At 33.7% G+C, this 17,431-nt stretch overlaps 2 protein-coding genes across 3 annotated transcripts in view; both read right to left on the reverse strand.

Annotated features, from left to right (window-relative positions):
* Window positions 1-1,601: 1,601 nt before the first annotated feature.
* Window positions 1,602-3,806, reverse strand: LOC125138366 (TOG array regulator of axonemal microtubules protein 1-like). The gene is made up of 6 exons (XM_047808893.1): window positions 3,658-3,806; window positions 3,094-3,470; window positions 2,845-2,950; window positions 2,282-2,517; window positions 1,994-2,152; window positions 1,602-1,896 (listed from the first exon to the last, which is right to left on the reverse strand). The coding sequence occupies exons 1-6, from the start codon at window positions 3,688-3,690 to the stop codon at window positions 1,740-1,742; spliced, it is 1,068 nt and encodes a 355-aa protein (XP_047664849.1). The 5' UTR covers window positions 3,691-3,806; the 3' UTR covers window positions 1,602-1,739.
* A 1,134-nt stretch (window positions 3,807-4,940) lies between these two features.
* The window catches only part of neto1l (neuropilin (NRP) and tolloid (TLL)-like 1, like), a 93,874-nt gene continuing 81,383 nt past the window's right edge, over window positions 4,941-17,431 (reverse strand). The window contains exons 9-11 of one of the 2 annotated variants that reach the window (XM_027170326.2): window positions 14,122-14,590; window positions 12,370-12,444; window positions 4,941-5,685 (exon numbers count right to left, since the gene is read on the reverse strand). In XM_027170326.2, the coding sequence (XP_027026127.2) occupies window positions 12,384-12,444; window positions 14,122-14,590 (530 nt within the window). In that variant the 3' untranslated portion in view covers window positions 4,941-5,685; window positions 12,370-12,383. The remainder of the gene's footprint in view (window positions 5,686-12,369; window positions 12,445-14,121; window positions 14,591-17,431) is intronic. The other variant, XM_027170336.2, reaches the window with a different exon arrangement.

Genomic DNA, 17,431 nt, shown 5'->3' on the forward strand with positions numbered 1-17,431 from the left:
TATGTACAAAATAGAATAAATAGAGACACAGGGATGTATTAGAATGGAGGTGGTAACAAATTAATGTAAGGTTATTGCACATGTAATTAGGTAAAAATGACAAAATAAAATCAGCCCATGTTGACTGTAAACCAGGCTGCAATAAAAAAAGCTAGTGGCAGCAATTTTTTTTATATAAACACTTTTTTAATTGTAAGAAAAATAACAATAAAGTTAAAGCACTGAAACTTATATAAAATCCTTGTGCCCTCTAGTGAGGAGTGATAATGTAGAGCCGATCTTGAGCAGCAGAGTTTGAAGGATTTTTTTATATTTTATAATTTATGGACATCTTTTTGTATTTAAGTAGTGAAATTTATATACAGTACACACACATATACATTATATATATATATATATATATATATATATATATATATATATCTCAGTACTTATTTCTATCTATCTGAAGTTTTATGAAATAGTTTTACACTTTTTTGTTGTTTGTTTTGGGGTGTTTTACTGTGGTACTAGATCAGAAAAACGTAACAGTTTGGTATCAGTAAGAGATATGGATAAATAGACAGACAGACAGACAGATACTTTATATATCCTGGAGGAAAATCAAGCAACTATATGTAACCACATATTAAGTGATATATACTTAGTGTTATCTGGGTTTGTTTTCCTGACTGGAAATTCAACCTAACCAGCAGTAGTGAGACCACAGAAGACTAACCGCTAGTCCTCCAGGGACCCGTGCAAGTGTATAAATATATAAACATAAATAAGCTGCACTTGTGTAAAATAATGACTAACTTCCAAGTTACACTTAGCAGTGTTCAGATTTAGAGAGCTAGTTTTTCCTCACTGCCGTCGTCCTTTGCATGGAGTACTGTATTCTTCATCTGAACCTGCTGGTTAATTCTTTGATTGCCCATCTGTCGTTTTCCGGCACAAAAATGCCTTGAGTGCCAGTTATCCACCTGAGGTATGCGAGAGAGCACAGAGTGTCTTTATTCGCTATTGCAATATTGCACTAATATCAGTGAAAATTGCATTTATCTGGAGTCTCTGAAAACAAATTCTACCATGTTGAAGAGGTTACTGAACGATTATAAAAGGTCCAAATATTAATGTTGACTTGACCTTCAACACTTTACTTCAAAGGCTTTTATAAAAAGGGTAAGTTAGAATGGACTTTTGTCTAGAGTGTGTGTGTCTAGTGTGCTTCAACGACGGTTGAAGACCTACTTATTCATGAAACACTTCAACTAGCGCTTCCTTCCCTGTTTGATGTATGTACATTGCTCTGGATAATGGCATCTGCTAAATGCTGTAAATGTAGTGTGTGTGCGATGTATACGCTACCTCCTGGAGCGCAGACAGGCAGACATCATGTAAACTGGGCTTCAGAATACAGAATATCAGGGTTCTTCTTAGCCAAAGCCAGTTTCAGCCCCTGTGATTTTTTTCTGCCTGCAATGAATGATGCCTCAGAGTGAGACAAATCCATCAGGAAGGCTGTTATTACAGTAAGTCCTGATAAATACTGTATCCTCAAAATCAAAAAGGTGAATTTTTTAATAAGGGTAATATTAAAGATTGTAGTTAAATACATACGTCCTGGAACTACAGCAGATGAAACAGCTCATCAATGCTTCCCACAGGTGTGCCTAGGCGCTTCACTTTGGTGGTTTCATCGTTTAAAGGCTTAAAATGAACTGTTTAGGTGAGCAATGTAAACCTAATTATTGATGCTAACTAACTGTGTCTTTTGCATTGAGTATTCTTGATCTGAACTTGTTAGTTAATTCTTTGATTCCCCGTCTGTCGTTTTCTGGCACAAAAATGTCTATCATTTTAATAATTTTTTTTTCTATGTCTGAAAAAAGAAGTATGTTCTGGACAACGGACCTGCGAATAAAGAAAAATATAGCAGGATTTTAACAGAAGTGCACTAAACAATGAATCGTACTGGAAGAGGAAGAGTGAGAGGAAGACGGCCACCCACCGCACTTCCATTTCAGGGTCTTGAGCTAATTTGCTGAGGGCAAACAGGAAGCTTGGTGTGGTGCTCACATTCTCCATCACCAAGTGTGAAATGCCAGTGATCTGAATTTGTTTAAACAGGCACTGCATCATGTGGTTTCTCACGAGAGGGTCCACATGACTGGAAAACAAAACACAGAATCAGAAGCTGATTTTGTTATCAATTAACTAAAGCAAAGAAATACAAGTATGTTTTGTTTCCTTAACATTATTTATACATATCTCACGGTTAAAAGAATAATCTACTTACCTGGCTCCTCCCTTCAGTAAAGCGTTCGTGACATGTACAGGTGAGCAGCTGTACACCATTTCCATAAGCGCCATGTCCAATGCCTCTCTGATTACCTCAGTGGACTCGCTGAATCTGTCCAGCAAGACAGCGGCTGTGATCTGACACTCATTGTCCATGTCATTCCGAAGATGGTCAAATAGGTGTGTCAAGGTACGAATGGCAGCATGCGTCACTCTTGAGTGCCGATTACAGACCTGAGGTATGCGAGAGAACACAGAGTCTCTAATCTAAGGAACAGCACTGAGGTTCTTTAATTATGATCACTAAAAATTAGTGCAACGGTGCACTAGATATTAGTGAAATTAGTATTTATGGAGTTTCTAAAATCAAATGCTACCATGTTGAAGAAGTTGCTACATGTTTAATATTGTCAAATGTCAAATATTAATGTTGACTTGACCTTTAATAACACTTTACCTCAAAGGTTTTTTATGATAAAGGTAAGTTAGTATGGACTTCTGTCTATAGTATATGTATGCGTGTGTGTGTGTGTGTGTGTGTGTGTATGATGTGTTTGCTACCTCCTGGAGCACAGCCAGGCAGATGTCATGTAAACTGGGCAGCAGAATATCAGGATTCTTCTTAGCCAAAGCATGTACAATTTTCAGCCCCTGTAATTTTTTCAGCCTGCAATGAATGATGCCTTAAGTGAGATAAATGTATCTGGGAGGCCATTATTACAGTAAGTCATGACAAATACTGTATCCTCAAAGTCAAAAAGGTGAATCTTTTAAAGAGGGTAATATTAAAGATGGTGATTAAATACATACGAGTCCTGGAACTTCAGCAGATGAAACAGCTTATAAATAACAAAAGGCTTGAGGTGAACTGATGGCCTGCTAGCTGCATGCTCCATTTCGGTAGTCTTCACCTCTAGTCCTTTCCTTTGCTTTGTTGGTTCTTTCATGCTAGCTTTCTTGTTTGTCTCCATCGTGCTAGACAGGGTCTTGAGATCTTCCTTGATCTCAGACCTTCCACAAATGCGCATTATAATGGCCTCTTGGCTTTGTCTGTTCATAGTGGTGATTTTTATCAAGCTCTGGCAGCGGGATGCTACGTATTCCTGCTGATTTTGTTCCATCTGCATCAGCTGGTCATCATCAGAGTTGATGATGGGTTTTGGGACAGCGTTCTCCCACCAATTATGCTAGACAACACACAAGAGCTTGTAATTCATGTAATTTTATAGTTCTCATTTCCTTCTCAAGAAGGATTCACAAGCTAAAGATAAAATTTGTCTTGATAAACACATTGAACAAAATCACTGTTAAATATTTAACCCCTAACACAAATGTCTTGACAACCAAATGTCCATATATTGTGTATCAAAATACCGGTAATTTTTTGCAGTTCCTCGTGCTCTGCATCTTCCTATGAACGTTTGCATCTATCTAAATATTCTAAATATATTTAATCTCTAAGCAACCTAAAAAAAAATCAAACTCTGAACTTTTGATATGCGTGTAATCTCGAACAAGCTTGAGAATCCAGAACATAAAATAGAATGGAACTAGAACAGAAAAGAAAGGAGTAGAACAAAATAGAATGGAACTAGAACAGAAAAGAAAGGAGTAGAACAAAATAGAATGGAGTGGAATATCATCATAATATTATCATAAATATCAGAAACAATTATATATGTGGTCTATAGGCAATATATCAATGTGTTAATGTTGCTAATATTGGCAGAATTATATTAAAAAACTAGAAATCACAGGGGGGAAAAAACCAGATCCCAGTGACAGAATTCACTGCTTAATTTGTTAAATTAGCTTTTAAATCGAAAGGAAATGTTTACATATAGCTAGTTTATTCCCTATCTTATTAACAGTATTATTTTAGTATCTTAAGATTAAGTCTTTACATTTGATTTCATTTCTGTTTGTACTTGGTCATCATCTGTATGCATAATTACAAACACAAAGCTATGAAAAACCATGTATGAGAACTTTAAATCGGTTTAATTCAATCTTTTGCCCTAAAGCTGCTAGGTAAATTATTACACCAAAATTAAACAGAATAATAATAATAATAATAATAATAATAATAATAATAATAATAATAATAATTATTATTATTATTATTATTATTATAAACTAAATAATAATATAACTTTTTACTCTCTTGAACTTTTAGACAGATGGTATTCTTAGTCATTGTAATAGTTTCCTAACCATTGTGAGTGTGGGTTTATGCCTGAAACCCTGCGTAAAATACACGGAAAATTATGTTTAAGGATAATAATAATAATAATAATAATAATAATAATAATAATAATAATAATAATAATAATAATAATAATAATAAATAAATAAATAAATAAATAAATAAATAAATAAATAAATAAATAAATAAATACACAAGGGTTGGCTTTTTAATTATACAGAAAAAAAAATCAGAAACCTAAGGCAACCCTAATAGTAAACCAACAGACTTAAAGGTACTTTATTATGCAGAAATAATGGCCACCTTCTGACCAATTAGATTCAAGAATTCAACATAATATAATATAATATAATATAATATAATATAATATAATATAATATAATATAATATAATATAATATAAAAGAGATAAGCAGTGATCTGACGGTACTGGTAACACTTTATTCAGTTGTTCAAGATCTTAAGTAAATGAACAGATTTCCCATTGAGGTTTAATGAAGAAAACAATCCAATGTGTGCTTTGTTGCCTTCATTTTATTAGTAGAAATAAAAACATCAGATAGCCTTTTTTTAATCTATAGACATATGCATAGACAAGACTTGCTAATCTAATTTTTATAGATTGGTAATATTTTAGGGGCTTTACATTCTTCCTTCGGTTTTTGTTCATAAAGAGGTAATTAATGTTAGAAAAAACTTCCTAGACATCTGTATTAAGATTAGATAACTTATCACAGGAAATAGTTTTCTTTAATTTAGAAAAAAGGTCAAATTTTGCATCAACATTTAGAGTAGTTTCCATTTAAAAGTCATTACAAGAGTTTTTTAAAGGTCAGTTAATAAAAGAAGAAGAAAAAAAAAGGAAAAAAAAAACAACGCATCAGATTTATATTCCACGAGGAAACATTTGAGAATAGAATGACAAATCCTAACCAAAACCCCAGCAACACACCCACAATAAACCCACAGTTTATTGTTTATGGTTGTAGAAATTCTGTCCTTATTGTTCAATCAGCATCGCAACAAAATAAAAAAATCCACTGCACAAGCAATCCAACAAATGTTTTAATCCACCAGAGAAAACACAAGTGTGACCGCTGTCAAGTTTGTCACCGTCGCTGAACACAACAGTGTTGATGTCCTCCTTCAACTTCTTACACCTGGGACTGGGAAGATGCAGGGATTTGATATATCTGTCTGGAGAAAAATAAAATTTCCAGCTGTAAATATGGACCCACTTGTTCATTTACTGGGAAACATTTGGACAGTGCCTCATTGAATTCATGTGACTGTGGTGTTTGTTTATAGCCTAACTTGTACTTTTTACTTCTGCCGATGGTATTTGGATGCCAAAATTCATAAAGTTGTTTTCATTTGTGAAGACTATCTTGATGAACAGGTAAGACTCATACATTTTGTTAGTCACAGAGATTATTTTACAATAATAGAAAAATCTTAATGGCTTTTTCTCAAGGAAACCAAGGTAATGGTCAGAGACAAAAATACATCCTCTGTGCAGCACTCTATAACCACTCTACAATCATAGAACACGCAGAATAGAATCTCTGAACACGCAATACACCAGATCTTGAGGATGATGGCCTACAGCAGCTGCACAAATACTGGAAAAATATACTGGTCTTATAGCATTATAGCATTAACCCTTGTATGTTGTTCATATTTTTGTTACCCAGCCAGTGTTGGTGGGTCCGCTGCATTTTTGGGGTTTTTAATTCAACACAATAAAAATGTTATGTTAAAATACTCTACAGATGTTTACTTCATCCCAATTACAAGCAATATAAACAGCAAATATGGTTAATATTTGCCCTTTACCTTTATTACATCACATTTTTTAAGTAAAGTGCTACTCGTTTTTTTGTTGTTTTTTACTAAAATGTAAGGAAAAAAAAATCAAATTTAATCAAGTTATGAGTGGGAAAAAATCAACAAGTTTACAAGGAAGCAAAGTTTTTCAAAACTATTGATGTTTATGAATATGGGTCCCACTGACCCGAACAACATACAAGGGTTAAAGAACAGGAGCACAGATACCTGTACTAAAGTGTATGGTGAGTACAGTGTGGTAGTTTAGTGGTTAAAGTCCAGTGTACAACACTAGGTCAATAAGTGGTCTGAATCCAAAACAAACAAATAAAAGCATGTCCTTGTAAATTGTATTAATATTTATTTAGCAGTTTCAGATGGATTCATAATCAGTTCATTAATGATTGTATTTTTAATGTGTCTTACCATCTATTGTTCTCATATTATTTATATGAGCCTTTATTATCGGGTCTATATTTTATCATTCTTTATTGATTGGCCCTTGTACTGCAACATGAACAAAATGCAAACCAATTCACAACAATTCAAATAAGAGTAACATGTCATGTTGTCTTGTAAAGTGTACTGGAGAAAAACGTCATGTTAAACTAGTAATAGAGGTTTTTTACTTATTGGAATAATATCTCTATGTAATTAACACATGTATATGAATAATTCAAACTGAAATAATAGAAAGGGAGGAGTTCCTTTCTATCATTACTACAAACAATAATTTCATAACACAAATTTTGTTTTTGTTGAAATAAATGTTGGATTCTTTTCAATGAAAAATAGGGGTTCCTTATCTGAAGCAAATGAGAGAAACACGATTTTCTATGTACAACAATGCCTTTAAAGATCATGATAGCTTGTTGTTTTTTCTTTAATTTTCCTTTCAGAATAACAGCATTAATAGCTACTACACAACTTACTTTTAATTGTTTTACCACAAATATAGTATAACTTATAACTCTCTAAACTACCCGGATGCTGTTAAATACCTGTTTCCAGTCTTATAAAAGTATTTTATTTGGGGGTAGATGGTTGGACTACTGATCAGTGTTTGAATACTCTGGTCACCACACTGCCACTCCTGGGCCCCTGAGCAAGGCCCTTAGCTATCAATTCCTTAGCTGTATAAATGAGATAAATGTATGTCGCTCTGGATAAGGGCGTCTGCCAAATGCTGTAAATCAGAGGTGTCAAACTCAGGCCTGCGCCCCTCATTCTCTGTTGACAGTCGTTAACATCCATGCTACAGTCACATCGGGCAAGTTAATTCCACCCTCCACAAAAATGACAAACGAAAGATGGAAAATAAGAGCTTTCAAGGCAGATGGGAGGCAGATTATCTGTTCACGAACATAAAGGACAGACTTGTTTGTCTTTTGTGCTAAAGGAGCTAACGTGTCTGTAATGAAATAATATAACATAAGAAGATACTATGAAAGAAGGCGGAGGAGATGAATAAAAAAAGTCTGGTTTCCTGGCAGACTATGTTCAGGAAAGCAAAATCAAAATGTGAAGCTGCTGTAAAGGCTGTAAAGCTTTATTGTGGCAGCAGAGATGGCAAAATCTGCCCGGCCCTTTAATGAGGGAGAGTTTGTCAAAAAGTGTATGTTCAAAGTTTGCGAAATAAACACCACTGATATGTCTTTTATTTCAAATGTAATTTCTTATGTGTTTGTAATATCATGCTCTGTTGTAATATCAAACTTCAAGTTTGTTTCCATATGAAAATGTTTGAACATTATATATCAATTGCAGTTAATTTTTCAATAAATATTCAGTTTGGCTCAGTTTTAGATTTTGGCCCACTGTGAATTTGAGTTTGACACCCCTGCTGTAAATAAAAACCACAAAATACAGTTTTTTCAGGTTTATTCAGATAACCATACAGTTTATTTTTTAAACTTACAGAAATGAACCCTCAATCAATTAGTTAAAGAGATTGCTTTTTATTAGATAGATAATTCTTATACAATTTCCTTCCTGCCCTAAAGGTAAACAATTTCCTCTTGTATCCACATTTTTAATGTCTGATCTTTGTCTCATTAGTTTTGCACTTTTGGAAAAATGATCATATAATGGAATGTTAGCAAGTACTGGAATGCACTTAGCAATTAGGTTAGTGCAAGTCACATATCTAAATCTCCACACATTAACTTATAGTTGCCCAGTATGTTAAAAAGACTTGCTGTGGTTTCAGACAAGCTAAATGACAATATTATGTATAAAAATGGGGGGGAAAAAGAATTTATCAGAGCTAAAAATATCAGAGCATAAAAGCAGCAGTCATCATGAAGCTGAATAACTCTACCTGCTGCTCCAGATCCAAAATTGCACTTTAAAATGATTGAGATTATAAAATTACTTTTATTTTATGTAAAGAATTCTGCACAGTGAAGACCTTACAGCCAGAGCATGCTCAGTAGATTTGGTCGGTCGGACAGTTGGTCCGTCTCTCGTCCTACAATATAAGTAATGGAGACTATAATTGTTCATGTTTGGAGCATGTACACACCATAGTGAGTACATGCTCTTTTGTAAAGTAAATAGTGAGTACAAGTAATATTGTAAATTGTACTTGTATGGATATATTTAGTTGTTTTTTTCATTGTCGGGAAGAGATTTTAAAGCTTTGAGCTTTTGAGCGTCTGAGCTACCATTCGCTAGCTAGCTAATTATTGTCCGTCATTTTAATCAGAGTAATGCAATTACGCTAATGTAAGGTGCAAACTAAAACATATTCGTAAAGAGCAGAAGCATTTACATACAACACAACATTTTAAAATATGGCTTTATTTATTTGTTTGCTCCATTTTCTCCATGTCTTGCCTGAACCTAAATTGCCAATAATATAAACCATGCCCCTTTATTTGTTTTTTTGTTTTTGTTTTTTTGTAAAAATTATTTATTTATTTATTTGCTTGTATGATCCTAAATTCAAGACTATAAATTATTTTCACTTGTTTTAGTACTAATCTAAAGAAGATAACAAATTAGCATACTAAATGTCTAAGCTCATCAGATTAATTTGTGTGTTTTCTAGATTACATTTTTTGGCTAAACATTTTAGCATGTACATGTGTTAGTATAGGAATTAGTATCCATTTACTGTATAAAAATATATAGCAATATAATTTGGAAAAAGCATGTACCAGAAATGAGAAATTTCAACCAGAAGTTATCTATTACTGTGATTTTTGAATACAAATGGAGATGTATGTAATTTCATAATTACTGTTTGTTTGCTTATAGATCAGTAATTTTATTAAAGTGATTTTAAAGTCTGCAGACTGCAAACTGTGTTGTTTAGAAAATATCAGGATAAACATCAGCATCTTCCTAATACAAGTAAGCTGATTAAACATAATTTAATGAATTCATTGCTAGTACCAAGTGCTGACACATGTTAGATGAATAATTTAAGTAAGATAATTTTTTTTCCTCTATGATAAAAATTATAGAAAAAATCCCATTGATTATGTAGCAAAAAAAATCATATTCATTCGTATAATTCCATATTCTGTATGAACTAACATTTACATGTTAAGGCTAGTTAAAAAAACAACAACCAAAAGAAAACTAGTAATATAAGTTAATGAAGTCTTTCATGCTTCATCAAAAGACAGTTGCTTCTGGGTCTTATCGAACTGGTGTAATACTCCACTCTTCATATTTTACTGAAAGACCAATCCAAAATCACACAAAGTGAGATGTTATGTCTTGTTTTCTTTGCTTCTTTGCTTTGTTTAGTCTGTAAATTTGCAAACGTCTCAGAGACTTGCACAGTACCTCCCTCTGATAACTGATAGTGGTCTGCAAAATATTGTGCGTAATATACACACTCTCACATATTATAGTATACAATTCATAGCATTATGCACAAGACATAGTGTACAAGCACAAACACAAGATGGGAAATGATATGGCATTCATCAAGACTGATAAAAAAAAGAAATAATTTCAACTTGAAAAATTGTAGTGAAGTATGTCATAACACCAACATCAACACTGGCACACATCCTACTTCACTAAAGGTACTGTACATGCTTGTATTGGACCAAAATTATTATGTATTTTTTGCCTACAGAAACTTTGCTTATATACAGTAGATGGTTATTGTCGCTATAGAGGTGGTCTGATCTGATGTGTTTTCACACAGCAAAGTGCCATTTCTTTGTTTTAAACACAGACTTTTGTAGTAGTTCTGTAGAAATATGGATTGGGACATTATACACAAATGTGGTTTGTCCTGAAATAGTCGAATGTAATTTAAAAACCATGTATCATTTGATCTATTAGTAGGAAAGTATTAGTACAAAAATAAAATGTCTAAAATGCTAAGCTATCTTTAGCTTCTTGTTAGACTTTGAAAGCTATTTTTTTCCCCTGCAAGTATCTGCGATCACAATGATTCCATATAAACACAAGCAGCATCAAGCCCTGCTTAAGTATTATAAGTAAATTAAATTACTTCAATTCAATGATTTTTGTGGGTTGTGATGGGGAAAATGTTTCCCCACCACAATGGGTAAAAATGGGAGGAAAAACTATGCCATAATATGCATATGTACATCTACATAGTTTGCAATCTCATATTATATAACACACACTATTATCCACCTCAATGAACATTCAAGAACCATTCACTTCTTCTTCACATTCACGTATAATAATATCACGGTTAAATTAAGATATTAATAAGAAGCACTTCTACTGTGTTGCATGGAAATTGGCTGATGAGTAGGTTGCATTTCAAAATTGCATCAAAATTTTACTTTTGATCCATGTCATAAAATTTAAGAGCCTATCATGTTCAAGTATGCAAATTCGGTGCATGCAGCACAAGCTTACCAGATAAATTTCCATTGTAATAAGACATTTTTCTGTTACTTTTAGATATGTTGTGCTTTTTTTTCTAATGGAAATATCAGTTATGGTTTGAGTGGTTTTAAATACAATGCTATAATTGCATCATAACGGGTTGGAAAACCTCACATATGTTTTATAAAGTCTATCCTGGACAGTAATTGTTCTTTGCTGAAATTCAGTACTTTGCAAAACTTTTGCTTATGTAAATTTACACACTTTTCACACTTTCTAGACTTCTTATAGAGTTCTTACATACTATGTTTTTATTTTGGGATGTGTTAGCCTAGTGGTTAAGGTGTTGGGTTAAGAATCGGAAGGTTGTGAGTTCGATTCCTACATCCACCAGTTCCCACTGCTGGGCCCCTGAGCAAGGCCCTTAACCCTCAATTGCTCAGTTGTATAAAAATGAGATAAAAATGTAAGTCGCTCTGGATAAGGGCGTCTGCTAAATGCTGTAAATGTAAATGTAAATGTATATTTTGAAATATAAAGTTCAGGTGATTATTTATTTATTTATTTATTTATTTATTTATTTATTTATTTTAGGAAAAATGAAATACCTTTCTTTAAATTTTACCATCAATTCTGAAGAAGTATTGTGAAATAGCACGTTAGCTAGTTTATATTTCTAAATTAGCTTGTTGCATTAGGTAGATTTGTAAAATATTTGTTAAAAATTAAAGCTAAATATATTTCTAAAAATATTTCAAGTTAAATATCCGAACTTTTTACTGTATTTAATTGAGACAGTAGTTAATGTCTATTCAATTATTTTTGTCTAAAATTTGAATTTTGCCACATTGCTATTATGATGTATTAATTTTAAGGATTTTCATCTTAGAATTTTGTGCAAATTTTACTTGAGCTTTTCAATCTGTGGATGAAAATCTGAATCTCAGTCAATACAGCAATGAAACAGAAACAGATAAACGGTTCATGCATACAACCAAATCATCATATACAAGTGGTAAACATAAAGAAACCATGAAAACAAGAAGAAAAAACAAAAACACGAATCACAGAAATTTACAAGCAAGCAAGATGATGCAACATCCAAGTTGTAAAAACAACAAAAAAAGCACTGACTCACAATGACTGCATAACATTTAAAAGAGATGATCCATACCATGCTTTTTATATACTTTTTAAAATACCATGCTTTTTAGGTGCTCTTACCTCCTGATCGTCTCCTACACCCTAGTCGTGTTGTATTCTGATTCGTGTTTGCTTAGAGACCCAATGAGGCAGAACCTGCAATATCACCGCTGTCATATTTAATCTTTTAATTCTTATTTGCACAGGGAGAAATGTTATCTATAAATCAGCTTTAGTGACGTTTTTAGCACGTTTTTTATTGGCATTTAAATAATAATGTGTAGTTTAACAGCTAGCTAGTGGTTTACTGCATCTGAAATGCAGTAAAATTGATCACAGTTTTAGAACAGGTTCAAAGCTTTTTTTTTTTTATGAAATTGACTGAATTTAATAGTATTAATCTTTGTGTGTAGTTTATGAGAACCTTTTGAACTTAGGTTAAGCTGAGACTCACAAACTCACAGTCCACTTTATTAGGAACACCTGAACTGTATGCTTGCACATTTATGCAGGTTTCCAATCAGCCAATTATGTGGCAGCAGATCAGTGCATAAAGCTTAAGAGCTTCAGTTAGTGTTTACATCAAACATCAGAATGGGAAAAAGTGTGATTCGTTTGACTTTAACTATGGAATGGATATTGGTACCCTGATGTACTGGCGTGTGTTTCATCAACTGTTCATGACCTTCTGGGATTTTCACACACTAGAAGTCTCTAGTCTTTACACAGACTTGTATGAAAAACAAAAAAACAATTTGAGTGAGCGACTCTAAAATGCCGTCATGTGATAACATCCACATCACTCATTGGCCACAAGTCTTTGAGCGTATTTCCTAAACTGCTTCTCGATTGGTCAGAATAAAAGTGCGGGAAATTTCAACGAAACTCCGGAAGTAAACAAAAAGAGGAAAATACAGCATACAGTACACCATGGAGAGACGACTGCATGCTGCATTATGTTCGTGGTTGTAATCTACTACATCGCTTGTATACAGCATTCTATGCAAAGTCTTAATTTTCAGAATGAAGCGTGGATGCGGCTTGAAAATATCATTTTAATGCACTGCAAACGGCGAAGACGCATCGCAAGACACTTCAGGAGGCGGCGAGCATTACTTTTGCAAAACTGTGACATGCTTATCTTCTGAAAATATTGCCAACGACCCACTACGGCAGCTGGTTTAGTCCAAAATGCACAATACTTTTTGCAGTTAGGTCTATTCGATCTCAGACCGTGTTCTCACCACAAACGAACCGTACCAGAGTTCAAGGAGGTCTCGGTACGCTTGTTTGGTCCGCTTTTGGTGTGCACCAGAGTTCGATTGCTGCATTCTCACCTGCCCAAACGAACTGCACCAAACAAGCAATCGAACTCTGGTACGATTCAACTGAGCTAAACAAGGCAGGTGTGAAAGCACCCTCATGTTGGTCGAAACATTCTGATGTTTGATGTTCATAACTGCATGAACGTGCATGTATACAGGTGTTCCTAATAAATTGTTTGTTAAAATTTTATGGTGGATGTGCAACTACAACAAATACGGTAATCCTAAAAACATATTAGAAACAAATAAGTAAAAATGAGTAGAAAGGGGGTTTATTTATAAAAAATAAAATAGGATATGGAAAATACCATAGGAGATAAAGACAAATGGGAAGAACCAAGGTAAAAATTGTGGGAGCTTAAAAGAAAAAAGAACAGTATAAAAAAATAAGTGATGCAAAACGAGACTTTGAATGAATGTCAGAGGAAGCAATTAGTTCCCTTCAGCCTCCCTTTCTGAAAAAGTGATGTATGCTGGATAATTTGGTCAGAAATCGATGGATACTGACCGCTGCACTGCTTTGTCGTGTCTGGCCAGTCGGTGACTGGTGGTTGGAACTTCCTCATCAAGCTCATCCTCCATCTCTGCTTCTTCTTGCGAGTAGCTGTGCTTCATGACCACGATGCTGCGCCGGTTATCGTGATGATGATGATGATGATAATGGTGGTGATGATGATGCGGATCCATCACCGCCGCTGTTTTGGCACGGCCGCAGTGATGCTCGTGAACGCAGTTCTTCTGGAAGGTTGTCTCGACATCGTCTGTAAGTTCTGCAATGTCACCCAGGTCATAGCGCCGAGGCATTTCCTGGAACACTTCCTGAAAGTCGTCACGCTGCACCACGTACTTCTTCCGTGGCTGCTTGATCTGCACCGTAACGGAGACGACAAGGAGAACGAGGACAATGCAGCACGTCACACCAATGATGCTGCTATTTGTGTTGTTCAGGTTGTCCAGGATGTTCGCTTTCCTTTTCTCTGTTGAAACACAATCGTAAATAAACTTACAATATAATAATCAATGTGAGAACAGCACAGCAGCAGAGTTTAGTGAAAGTGAACAATGTGGGCAAAATTTCTTAGTTACATTTTTTTAAAATTTAAATTGAATTAAAAGTTAATTAAAGTATTGACTTTACAATTGAAATATATATTTGTAATAATGCCCACATTCTAATATGCTATTATCATATTTCTATATTAACAGCTCATTTGCAGGGACAAACACTACAAATGTGCAGTTATTTAATAAAAAATATATAATCGTTGATATGGTGATGTATTCTTTTAGGATGCATTTATTCAACATTATGTAGAAGCCCTCTGTTATGGTGCTTTATAACAATCAGTAAATGTTTTGCCACGTTAATCAAGAGAATAGAAAACAAAGAGTATAGTGAGGTAATGAATATATATGACACTAACTTAAAACATAATACGTAATTTTAACATAACATAATTATATATTTTATTGTCGTGACCAAAAATGCTCGATTAAGCGGACGGTTATTTAATTTAATTTAATTTAATTTGTGATGCAACTTGCAAATATTTTTGTTCTTTACTTTTTTAGAAAACTACTTTAAATTGACATAATTGCAAGCACAGGATTCTTGTTTCAAACTCCAACCAGTGATAACACATATGTAATTACTTTCTTTGATAGCCATGCTCAAGTTTGATACATGTTTTTCAGAGCTTTATCTGAATTCATGTTGTGATGTCACATGACACGTATCGACCCGAATCTGCGTAATTTCGGCTCCTTCTAATGTTACAGAGTTTATATTTTGCATTCCTGTAGGGACTTCTAATTGGACACAACAGAATCAAACCTGTTTTGTAAATGTAAATGTATATAACTCCAAAAAAAGTACAATGTGTTTCCTTTGATTCTTTTTAATTTTAAACATTGGCAAATTGCTGTGGTGAAAATAGATTAAAGTGCATGGAGACATGATGTATCTGGATTATAAGTAACTTTGAGGTGATATGAATAACTCTGCTTTACGTTGGGTTGCTTCACAGCAAATTCTAAACGATATCCCTTTAGCTGCACTTTTTACATTTAATATGTTAATTGATTATTTATTTGTTTGTTTGTGGTTGGTGGTAATAATTTAGAAGTTGATGCAAAATGATGCAAAATAATCCATGCGTTAATAATTATAAACACTTTAGGAAGTAGAACCCGTAATTATCAATGAATGAATGAATGAATGAATGAATGAATGAATGAATGAATGAATGAATGAATAAATAAATAAATAAATAAATAAATAAATAGAACCCTTATTAATAGTATAATCTGGAGTGTTTGGTATTTACACAGCACTCAGCATCTTTGAAGCATGTACATTTTCACTAGTTAGGAGAACTAAATAGTCAAATGTCTAACATAAACACTATCTAATATCTCTGCTTTGAAGTTAAATGCATTATAATAATGCTGAACAAACCTTCTTTATTCTCTACACACACTCTGCGTCCACACTTTCCAATTCCGTCTCAGACCTCTTATAAATCACCGTTATTTTTATATGTGACCTGAATACAGTCATATACAGCCATAATGAGTAGCTGGAGGTGAGCGTTTTCTCCATAGTACTTTTATAGCAGGAGTGAGCTCCAGAAAAGCAATTTATAACTGCTATAATAAATGTGTAAGATGTTGCTGCAGGTTTGGGAGCATGAGGCAAGACACAAATTGGCATGCTTGGCGTGTTTATTAGTGCTGTCGAGATAGAAAGAGTCGCTACACCAGGCAAGGGTCAAAAGGGAAGCTTAGGAAAGGAATCTAGCTGCAACGCCTGACTCATCCTTTGTGAAATTGTACCTTAACTAGCATTTCAAATTTGTTTTTCAATTCCGTATAAAAATCAATGCAAGCTATTGAAAATATGCACTCAAGTAAAACAATTAATTTAGATTAATTTCTAATTCTTAATATCTAATTTATTACAAAATTCCCATATTTGCATACAGCTAACTTATTTTTTTTGTTAAAACACAAAATGTAAAATAAAAATTTTACAGCTAGAGAAAGGCCTTCATGTTGAAAGCTACTTATTGTCTGTTTATTTTTAGAATATTATTGCTTATTGATGCATTGACAGTGATTTGACCAGCAGATGTCAGCAACATTACATTTTTGTTTAAGCCTGTTTTTGCCAACTGTTGGTGCCTAACATCACCATGTATTTTCCAGCAATTTATATAGCTGGAATGGAATATTCTATAGTGTAAGGTTTGTTCAGTTTGGAAAGATTCTCTATAAATCATCCCACTTCAACATGCTTCCTCAGGATCCTGGGAGATTTGAAAAAAGAGACACAAAGGCTCTCAAAGTTGATTCAGTAGTTTGAGCATACATACAGAACTTGGCATGCAAGTGGATTGGCCACAGACTGTGATTTTTTTCTATTCTAATGGTTGGCATGAACCTAAGGAAAGAAAACAGCTCATAGGGAAAAATGAACAAGAGAAGATCAAGACGTGTTGTTCTGAGAAGAAAGTGTGGCCAACATCTGGTTTAAACTGGTTTTAGATAGTAAAGAGGGTGACATAAATGTAGATAACTTGTGTTGTTTAGAAAAGGTATAAGGATAAGGCCAGTGTTATGTTCTGTTAAGACTTAAAATTTCTAACAGTAAGTCTGTATACACTAATATGGGATTATGGGATTTACTGTTTCAGGAACTCCACACATTACACCTGAGCTAATCCATTTAGAGCTGTAAATGTCAAAAAATGTCAAGACTTTGTATATAATGTATAACGTAATATGCAGTTTGAATAAGAATGGAGTAACATGCGTTG

This window comes from Tachysurus fulvidraco, chromosome 25 (assembly GCF_022655615.1).
Source record: "Tachysurus fulvidraco isolate hzauxx_2018 chromosome 25, HZAU_PFXX_2.0, whole genome shotgun sequence".
NCBI classification, from domain to species: domain Eukaryota; kingdom Metazoa; phylum Chordata; class Actinopteri; order Siluriformes; family Bagridae; genus Tachysurus; species Tachysurus fulvidraco.

Excerpts from the sequence above, each read along its gene's own strand:
- LOC125138366 (XM_047808893.1), bottom strand. The coding sequence starts at position 3,690 with ATGCAGAGCACGAGGAACTGCAAAAAATTACCG. Across the intron at positions 2,951-3,093 it reads CTGCTGAAGTTCCAGGACTC|GCTGAAAAAATTACAGGGGC; the intron begins GTATGTATTTAA and ends CATTCATTGCAG. Across the intron at positions 2,153-2,281 it reads TTACTGAAGGGAGGAGCCAG|TCATGTGGACCCTCTCGTGA; the intron begins GTAAGTAGATTA and ends TTTGTTTTCCAG.